At 42.4% G+C, this 10,846-nt stretch overlaps 1 protein-coding gene across 2 annotated transcripts in view; it reads right to left on the bottom strand.

The window, feature by feature from the left end:
* DNAJC16 (DnaJ heat shock protein family (Hsp40) member C16) overlaps positions 1–10,503 on the bottom strand; it is a 39,947-nt gene extending 29,444 nt beyond the window's left edge. Inside the window, exons 1-4 of one of the 2 annotated variants that reach the window (XM_032393137.1) lie at positions 10,400–10,503; positions 8,355–8,539; positions 4,483–4,549; positions 3,116–3,455 (exon numbers count right to left, since the gene is read on the bottom strand). In XM_032393137.1, the coding sequence (XP_032249028.1) occupies positions 3,116–3,455; positions 4,483–4,549; positions 8,355–8,521 (574 nt within the window). In that variant the 5' untranslated portion in view covers positions 8,522–8,539; positions 10,400–10,503. The remainder of the gene's footprint in view (positions 1–3,115; positions 3,456–4,482; positions 4,550–8,354; positions 8,540–10,399) is intronic. The other variant, XM_032393144.1, reaches the window with a different exon arrangement.
* Positions 10,504–10,846: the final 343 nt, after the last annotated feature.

The following is a 10,846-nucleotide window of genomic DNA, read 5'->3' on the forward strand; positions in this document are numbered from 1 at the left end:
GGGACAGGGAAATGGCCGTGGACGCCTCACTGGGCAGGGAAATGGCCGTGGACGCCGTAAAGACCTCATCGTGCTGCCACCCAACTGTAACCAAGTGGACCTTGACTGTCGGGAATCTTCAACTAATCCAAATGTTCCAAAGAGGAAAATGGTTTATAAACCAAACTAATCTAATACATTTGGTCAAAACCAGCCTTCCAGGGAACTTCGGGGGTGCAGTGGGGGAATGGACTGAACCCTCAGTAAATGTCACTTCTATGGATCTAAATTCAGCTTCTTACATCCTTGTCACTTGAGTCCTGACTTACTATAATCAAACAGCATGACAACCCAAAAGAATAGCAAGATCTTCCATCATCAAAGATTTAAGGACATTAAAAGGCGATACGGCATGGTGTGCGATGCACGGACTTAGGGCCAGACTACCGCGGTTCAAATCCCAGCTTTGCCGAACGCCAACGGTGGGACCTTGACGAGGTTCCCAAAATGAGCTACGTGTCTGTAAAAAAGGATGACAGCAGCACCTGCCTTGAATGGCTGTTGTTTCATATGCGTTGACACAATTGTGCTAGGCGTATGGTAAATTCTCCATAAATACAAGCTAGTGTTACTATTTTCATGTCATCATGTGCAGTACGTCCAAACGTAGTTACGATTTAGAACAAGTTCTCAAATCCAGCTCTTCCCTGCGTTCCCTGCCCATCCACTGGCTCAAGTCAGAATGCAGAGTCAATCTTGTCCCCCTCTCTCCTTTTTTCCTCATTCCTCACATTCAGGTGGTCTCCAGGAGCCAGGTCCCTCCAGACTTCCACGATCCTACCTCTCAAATATCTTACACTTGTCCACCTCTCTCTTCCTTCTGTCCTAGTCTGGGCCAGTGGCTGCTGTCTTGCCAGGGCTGGTGACCTCCCTGCCACTCTTCTGACCTTCTTCAATCTGTCCTTCAAGCGTCTCTAACAGCTTTCTAAAGTGTAGATATGATTAAATCATGCCTCTACGTGACAATTTTCTCTTGGCTTTATTACGCACTGTAAAATAAAGTCCAGCTTCTTGAGCCTGGACTTTAAGGCTCCTTACTACCTGGTCCCAGTGTGCTCTTCCTGCTTGCTCCCCCTCAGCTACACCAGAGTCACACCCTGCGACCCCCTCTCCCCTGGATGCTCTCTGTGTCTCTGGCTGCCCTGTTCCCTCTGCCTGTAATGTTCCTCCTTGGTTTCCTGCCCACCCAACTTCTAATTACCTTGTGAGACTTAGCTGAACGTAAGTCAAAAGTCGGTGCCTGGTAGCCAGTCAGTCCAAGAAAGGAGACTCATGTATTTGAGACTGATTTTTAAAAATTTATAAAATAGGTGTTTTAAAAATTTTTACTTTGGTAAACCAGAAAACCTAGTTCATTAGAAATTCCCTAGGGCTCATTTTACGTTTGTGCTTAACATATACTAGAAACTTAATAGATATTTTTCTCATTTAATCTTCGTATTAATCCTGTTGGTTTGACATTATTACACCCATTTTAGAGATGGAGAAATGTGTATTAAGTAATTTGTCCAAGGACACAAAGACAGTAAATGACAGAGCTCAGATCTGAACACTGGTCTGCCTGGTGCTCATGGGAGCAGCACATACACTGAACACTGGCCTATGACTCCCAAGCCCAGGGATGGGACACAGGTAACCACCGTGCTTCGCTCCTTCACGTTGTTCACCTGGCATGTTTAAAATAGAATGTTGGCCCTAATCTGACTTTGGTGTAAACGCATTGCCTTCCTAACTTACGCGGTGGTTTAACATTTATGTTCTGCTATTGGGTCTGAATGTCGGCTCCTAGACGAAGGAGGTTAAATAGGTTTCAGTATACCACCTAGTGGGGTATAAGATGCAATTACACTTTTTGACTAAGAAGCTGTTCAACCCAGGGGCTTCCAGCTGATCTCACCCTCTCGTTCACTCATTATGCACCACCAGCAAGCATCTGCTGACTGCCCACCACATGTTTGACACTGTGCTAAACTTATTTCCTCATCTTCTTCCAAGAACTTCTTTACTCAGTCTCACGAAAGCATTTTGGCACACTGCAGTGCTTCTGAACCACAAGCTGAAAATTTCTGTTTTAGGATAAACAAACTAATGGTTTTCACTGGTCTGTTCTCTCCAAAGACACCCAGGCTCTTGGCCCCTATGATTGAGTTTGGCCTTTTTTAGTTACTCAAGAATAGGTCTGCTAATACCTATAAAACACAACACATACACACACACACACACACACACACAATTCAGTAATTCCAACTTTTCAGTCATTAAAATAAATACCCTGTCTGGATTGCTGGCATTTTCCTGGCACTAAGTGGTAACCATGAACACAGGAAGGGCTAATCTGTGATCCAGAGTGGTAACCCATGACCATGAGTGTTAGGGACAGAGCTGAAGTCCTCACCCCCAGTACTTCAGTATGTGACTGTATTTAGAGACAGGGCCTTTAAGGAAGTAATTAAGTTAAAATGAGGTCGTTAGGGTGGGCCCTAATCCAATATGCCTGGTGTCCTTGTAAAGAGATTAGGACACAGAAAGAGAGAGAGAGATACCAGAAACATGCACATGGAGACACAACCATGTGGACATGCAGGGAGAAGGCGGCCATCCGCAAGCCAAGGAGTGAGGCCTCAGAAAAAAAGAACAAACATGCCCACACCTTGATCTTGGACTTCTAACCTTGAGAAATGTGAGAAAATACATTTCTGTTGTTTTGTGGTATTTTGTCACGGCAGCTCTAGCAAATTCAATCATACTGATGAGAACAATCTGCAGATCCCACCAGCAACAAAATTGATGCCTGAGGGCTGCTTTGTTCAACCAATCATTTTTAAACTTCCCCTATGTATTAGGCCCCCAACTAGATGTTAGGAAACTATACATGTAAGGCTTCAAATTCGTAGTGCAAAATGAGAATGGCTGACACATTTCTTCTTCCGAAAATGTGTCCCTGGAAAAACCCCAGTCACCATGAACTTGTGAAGAGAAATCTCACTGTCCCTTCTCCCCAGGAGCCCATAAAATTCAAGATACAAAAGCTACCTTCTTCTATAAAGACACCTTCTAGCAAATAAAATGATCTTACCCAATCCTTCCAGTTCTTGAACTACCTCTTTCCAAACAGGCTCGATGTGGATACAGCTAAAGCACCAATCTGAGGTGATCTTGATGAGGTAGGGTTTCTTGAAGCTATCTGGAACCACTTCATTCACGTAGTGCGAGAAGTGCAATAAATACTTCTCATCAATGGAGTCCCGCCGCTCCGAATTAAAAGGGAAGTGAAAAAAGGATTCATCAAAGTAAAAATTCTCATGGAAATGCCGGAAGCGATATTCCCGCTGTTGCGGCTGCTTCTGGTAGCCCTGGTTCTCTCCGGCATCTCCATAGTGATCGTAATTGGACCTCTTTTCTTCATTGGAAAGAATCTATAAGGAAAGACAACAATAGGAAATCTGTGAAATGGAAAAAGTTTTACCCCAAGGACTATCCTGTGAGCAGCATGGAAGACACAGGAAGAAAAGAAATGTTTAAAGCTATAGCACAGCTCGACATTCCGCATGCAGTCTCCAACATGCCAGGATACTCCTCTCTCAATAGAAACGTTCAGTATTTCAAGACCGAAAGACTTTAGTCCTTCAGATATTCGCGTTCATCTTGGCTTTAGAGATTTTGAGTTCTCAGAGTACTCGACACATCAGTAAAACAAATAAAACTTAACATAATGTTGACCACAAAAAAATGGCCTAGGTCATGCCACTTAAGTTGGAATAACTCAAACCGAGATAGGAAAAGCTGCGGACACCAAAAAGTCGCCACAGAACTGAGTTCAGTGTCTTGTACGTTAGCTTTGTTTTTACTCAGAAATAACTCTGAAGTCTACACTTCGAGAAGCTGTTTTAGGATGATGTGCCATTCTATGAGCCAAGCGCTGTCTCTCGAAGAGCATTACCATACACAAATCAGGAAGCCACGGACTTATCTTTTGCGCACATTCTAGACCAAGCTACTTAAGCTGACCTGTTGGAAAATTGTTGAAAATCTTGTGTTTACATGTACCTGTAACCTTGTGCAACTTTAATAAATACAGGCACACCAGTCTTTCTTTAACAGAAGCTCTAGTATATATGCTGCTGAGGTGAGCATGTGATAAAAGTTCCTACAAAGGAAATAGAGACCTACATTTAGGAATTCTGAGAATTCTATAATTCCAATTAAAGCCTTTAAAATAGGCCAGTTTTTTTGTTTTGTTTTGTTTTGTTTTTTAAGGGCTGAAGTATTCAGGCACCAATTTCAACATATTGGATGTGGCTAAATATGCTTTCTCTACCATCATCTAGAAACTGGGTCAAGGGCATTGGGAGTGTGCCCTTTCTGAGAGGTCTTTACAAAACTGGCCACTTAAAAAAATATTTTATCAGAGCTAATGGATGCATCACAAGTTTGACATGATACCTCATAAGCCTTGCTAATTTGGATGAACTTGTCTTCTGCTCCAGGATCTCTGTTTTTGTCAGGATGCCTGAAACACAAACGGGCAGGCAGTGAGCGTGGATTTAATGTTTTACACACAATTAACATCTTGTACACACAGTTCACTACATCAGAGGCAAATGGAAGGCCATTCTGTTAGGACGGTTTCTTAAAAATAAATGGCAGAAGCAATCACTTGCTTCACGTGACCATAATAATTAAGTGAAACTTTGAAACAGGTGTTTCTACCCAAAGCACTTCAGCGGGGCACATTTTCAAAGCGCCAGGGAGTTCGGCAGCATCCCACTGAGGAAGGGTGTGCTGTAGGCATGTCTTTACCTGGTTCCTAAACACTGCTGAAGCTGGTTCCAGGCTAACGACACTGAGCCCTAAGAACCCACTTCTCTTCCCAGGATGGCAGCAACTCATCCCAACGTTAGAATGTTATCAAGGAAGGGATTTCTTCTGACAACTCAGGTAGACACAGGAAATAGCTTTCCGATACGGCGTGAATTCATTTAGTGTCAACCATGTTCCAAATAGCATTTGGCTGCTGATGTTCAAATGAGAACATTTCAGTTTCATTATTGCTCTGCTTGTCCCTTTTTGCCTAAGGTGGCCTTTTACCTATAAATGGATAATGATTTCCAGGCCCCATGTTTTAAGAGGTGAGAAAAATCTACAGTTTATGCAGTGATTTAAACTTCTGTTAGAACTAATGTTTGCTATTTTATACAGCTGACAAGTAACTATATCCATTTGCGGTCATACATTATTCTGTAATCTGCCTGTGTTTATGCCAATTTCCGCTTTGGAGATTTTTAAAGTCCTGGAAAGTAGGGGCTAGGTTTTACTTCCTTAGGATCCCCCCAAGACCTAAATCAGTGTTTTATACCAACTGATTTTTCAACGTTCTTTTTGTTAAGAGACTCTATTACAGAGCCTATTCTTTATGTAACCACTTCTGCTAACTTTTAGTAAATTTCCTCTAGCAAAGGTTCAGGAAAGAGAAACAATCCACCTGGAAGCAAATGACTACTAAAAACAGCACCAAGTACATTGGAATAAAGAAAATTTATGACTTGATCAGCTTATTCTGGCAGGAACATGTTTGAATGAATTATACCACATATTCTGATTTCTCTAAAAATAAACTGAAAATGGCTGGCTGTTGAATTTAGACATCATTCCTCCCTTAACTGTTTAGTTCTCATTATGGATATTGGTGAGAAAAAAAAAATGTCAGCTGGGTATAATGAAAATAGTATGATTTAAGGAAACAAGATGGTGGTTCCAAAGCATGTTTCTGGATGACAAAAAAAAAAAAAAGTGTTTTAAATATTCAGACTTAGGCTAAAGGCTGAAAAGAGAGAAATGATGCATTCACACAAATGAAGATTTAACATACAGAATGTGGTAGGGGAAGAAGGATTGGAAGGGGCTTTTGAGGAGACCAAACCAAGGAGAGGGCTGTGAGGGTGGCTGGGTTAGAACCACAGATCCTGACGCAGACAAAACCAAGGCCAGAGAACAGGGGGAAACCACAAGACAGTTTCAGGTTATAAGGGATATTTTCCTAATTGCAGGACACTACCACAAGGTGGCAAACGTGTAGAAAAAAGGATAAATCCAGCTCTAGGAAAGAACTGCCCAATACTATTTTCAGTGTGTAGGAAACATGTCACCGACCGCAATATGATACACGTCCTTTAAACCTGGAAATGAAGAAAATACTGTACTTGGTATCTACTGGCTGTAGAAAAAGTAATACAGAAAAGTCATAGACAAATCGTTTTACTGTTCCAGTGACTGACCATGTTATACTCATTTGTTTCCGATCAAGTTTTAGGACGCCTCTTTCTTGGGGTGTGAGGGTGTTTATTTTGCCAATGTAGATGACAACAGAAAGGCGCCTATGTTAAAACTTAATTATTAGGAGAGAAACATAGCTTTCCTGAGAGAAAAAAGTCACTTGAAATGGTTTCACCAAAGAAGGGGAAAGCTCTTGAGAAGCTTAAGAAACATTACTTAGTAGTAAAACCTAGCAGAGGAGAGTTACAAACCCAATTCAATGATTAACCACTTCCCCCGGCTGCTGTTCATTCCAAAAAGTCAAACTGGCTATTTTCAGTGCATATGAAGCCATCATGAAGTGAAACCAACGATTTTAGGGATAAAACCCTGCCATAGCCAAAACGGCGACAAGGAATAACACAGTGAAAATACAAAGGTGAAGTAAAATTTTAGACTTTCCCTAGATGATACTCTCTATATTTCTAAGGTGATGAATGACTCCTAGAGAGAATCTAATTAAGGAAGAGAAGCATATGACTCATTTAATTAATAGCATAACACCCTTTTCAGCTCTGGAAGACAGAAAAGACAAAGCTGTACATTTTAATAAATCCCACATACTCAAGCGATTTCTGCTTTTAAAATGTTGCCAAAGGCCAGTACCCTGTCCGAAAGAATGTTGCTACCTTATGGATTTATTGCAGATTTATGTATTTTGCTTTGAATATAAAGAGGCAAGAGTTTGAAACAATTTTGCTGTAAAGAGAATCCCTGGAAAGGGGCCACACATAATCAGATTGTGTTTTTAGTATCGAATTCTGGATTCTCTGTGATTGGAGTTTGGTTTAAAATATTTATGTATTCAAAACATTGTATTTTAAACTATATTTTACCTTTATCGCAACCAGCTTAAAACTAAGTTACGTCCTTCACTGAAGAATAATGGTGCCAGGCAGAGTCATGCACAGCCTGCAATGTCATCTGCATGGGGAAGCTTTGCTTCCGCCTAGCTTCCTGCCCGCCCCAACACTAACCCACTCACCCTTACGTCTGCTCAGACGTGTACGTGATTAGAAAGTAAAAAAAAGCAATAAACTACCTATTGGCACAGAAGGTCAAGCTACGGAGCCCAGAAGTAATACTTAGTAACAGTGAGCCTAGGTTTCCCCACAAGTAAAAGAGGGACAGCATATCTCCCTCATAGGGTAATTATAAGATGTAAATAAGATAAAAAGCATAGAACCTGGAGCCTGGCACGCAGTAGGTGCACAACGATCGGTCTCATCCCAAACCTGCTTTTATTATCTATGACTGGCTCCCCCAGCTTCTAGTCACCTGTGCCCTTCCCATCCTTTCCCCTCCTGCTGCTCCCCTCCAGCTATATGATCCAGATACTTCTACTTCTTTGGCATGTCCAAAGCATTGGGGGAAAAAACTGATGATGTCTGTCCGTAAGTTTTAAATTCATTGCTATCCTGCTAATTCACAAACACTTGTATACTCTTTAGCAAATACAAAACCTATCTAGGTAAAATCATGATTTTTCTATAGGATGATTTTTAAGAGTAATGTACTCAGTTCCCGAATATTGTAAAATTGAGGGCAAAAAGCTCTTACTCTAAATTTTCTTGAAAGCTTAATATTAATAATTTAGAAAACAGGATTGGAGGGTGTTCCCTTCAGCAATGACACTCATAAAGAGTTACTTTATGAATAACACATCATGGGGATGGTTAGCTGATCCATGGTTGATTATTTACATATGTATTTTAAAACTAAAGCTCCCTTTGACTTTAACATTAAATACGCTAGCAGCATCTAGGGTAATCCTTTAGGCCAAAGAATTCTCAAAAGTGGGTTTCATAGCAACACAGGCTTTGGATCTCATCACTAAAAATTAAAGAATAACATGAACATTAGTTCTCCCCAATAAAATATTTTAGACAGATACATATATTTATAGAAACAGAGATAAATAAAAGCTAACCATAATTTAGGCTTCATTCCCCTACTAAAACTGCTTAGCTTATATTAAACTGCTATTTCTTTGTTTCACCTACCATTCCCGGGCGAGCTTCTTATAAGCCTTTTTAATATCAGCCTGACTGGCTGTTCGGCTGACCCCTAGGACTCTGTATGGGTCAAAATCCAACGCAGACAGAATTTGCAGGATCAGAACCAGAACTATCAAGAACTGCCAGGAAATGCTCAACTTTTTCACTTCCATTTCTCTTCCTTTCCAGAGCTGAAATGATCGAAGAGGCAGTAAGTTTCAGTGGTAGAAACCTGGACAGTCTTGCTTTTTAGATAAAGGGATAAGATATATAGATGAAAAATAAAACAAACAAACTCTATTTGGCAGGAAAAGTGTCAATCTGTTTGACCAGGTCTTTTAAAATCAACAATCTTGCTACTATTTTTGAATATATCATACATAAGAACTATTATAGATGAAAAGATGAGCAGTAAGAATTAACAGCAACTTTCCAGACTCCTTGGATTAGAAAAGCTCTAGAAATGACTGAAAATGAATGAGATGAAGAAATAATAAGCAAATGTGGGAAAACATACATAGGAAAATCAAGGCAACTACATCTTAAATACACTGTTTTACTTATTCTGACAATAATACTTTAAATTTAAAAATACGTGGCTTAAGAACACTTCACTGAGTACAGGCTAAATAAATTCATGAGATCGTAAGATTTGCCAGGTGCAAAACTATGAAATTCAATAGCTGTGACATTCTTGGGGTTAAATAAGTACAAGTAGGAAAGTGATATACTCTAAAAAAACAAAAAACAAAAACGGTTATGACATTGTGCACCCCAATTCTATTCTCACCACACCCACTGGACCAAGAAAATAGGGACGATGCTCTTTAACCATGAGCAATATGGTTATTATAAATGGAGACCAAAGATGAGGAAAAACTAGGGAGAAAAAATTTAGTTTTCCACGTGAAGGGAGATTAATGGCAAAGGCTGTGGACCAGGCAGGGTCTTCAAATGTTAAAGATCCATGTCTGGTGAGTGCAGTAACTGAATTCACTGTGGGTTCAGAAATAATCCTGGTTGGTTAATGAACAAGGTAGTGCTGTATTGCACGGACATTTACAGTACAGAATTATGACCTTTGTGCTAACATACGGTGAATTTTCAAGGGTCATATTTATCTTGACTTTTCATGAATTACTAAAGTTTTAAGGTTCAAGTGTCTAATGCGACACCTTACTTAAGGAAGGCAAAGCTGTAACAGCGGTGGATTTTGACAAGCGGAAGTCTAAATAGTGCGTGGGAGTGCTCACGAAATTGACTCATTTGATTTCCAATTTTTAGGACTGCATGCATGCTGAACAAAAATCCTAAAACAATTCAGTTTCTTCCTTGTTAAGGCAACCTATAACCTATTCTGCCCTATAAAACACGTACAGAGCGCTAAAACTCGGGAAGGTGAGGTAGCTACTGGTTAAGCACACAGGCTCTGGAAACAGAGTCATATTGGGATCTGTCCTCCACCACTTTACGACCTTGGGCAAGTTAACTTAAACTTGCTAAGCCTCAGTGTCATTCATAAATGGAGGTGAATAATACCACCTTGAAAGGATCAGCAAGGAAGTTAAATGTATGTAAAGGATTTACTGAACATAGGGTCAACAGTCAGAAAGTGATACTTATTATTTTTTCTATCACGCAGTGCAATCGCTGCCTTATTCCACCGTGTCAGTCGCCTCCAGTGAGCAGCCCAAGAGGCGGGGGGGCTGTGAAGTTCTTTGGCTGGCAGTCTCGAGCTCGACTGTGCCGGCCTCGGGGCAGGAAACCACCTGCCCAACAGGTAGGCTACCGCCCGCGGGCAGTATCCCCTGGTCAGAGCAGCGGCTCCAGGAGGCACGCTCCAGGTCTGAGCTCCCGCCGGAGGTCGCAACCCTCCAAGAGACGGCCGCCTTCCCCGCCGCCCACCGAGAGCCCTGGGCCGGGCCCTGCCGGCTCCCGGTTTTCCCCGGGCCCGGGGGAACCGAGAACGAGGAGGAACTGACGGGAGATCCCCGAGCCTGCCCGGCCCCGCCGCGTCCGCGGCTCCGCGCGTCACGCCGGGAAGGAGTTACCGGGAAAGGGCACCGGCCCAACCGGCTGCAGCGTCCGTGCTCCAGTTAGTCCGCCGGGCCGGGAGCCTCCGCTCCGCACCAGCGCTAGCCTGGACCTCGGGAGGGGAGAGGGGCGGGGACGAACGGGAGGGGTCACGTGACACTTAAAGGCTCGGCTCACCGAAGGCGCGGACTGAACGGGTCGAGGACTTCTACTTTGCGAATCTGTTTTGACCCTTGCTACCTGCCGTCTGCGCGTGGACCTGGCGCGGTTGCCATAGGAACGAGGCGCGCTCTTTGGCTGGATCCAAAGGGATGATCGTGACCAAAGAGGCCAAAACGTGCCTCCTAGAGAGGCAAAGTCGCGATGCATGATGGGATGCCCCAAAGACATTCGCGATTCAGGGAGGAGTTTCCACTCGGACCAGGAGATGGCCCTCGTCTAGTAACAGTTGCTAGGGTGGGGAA

The sequence above is a fragment of the Phoca vitulina genome, unplaced genomic scaffold (genome assembly GCF_004348235.1).
Source record: "Phoca vitulina isolate PV1807 unplaced genomic scaffold, GSC_HSeal_1.0 scaffold2, whole genome shotgun sequence".
Taxonomy (NCBI): domain Eukaryota; kingdom Metazoa; phylum Chordata; class Mammalia; order Carnivora; family Phocidae; genus Phoca; species Phoca vitulina.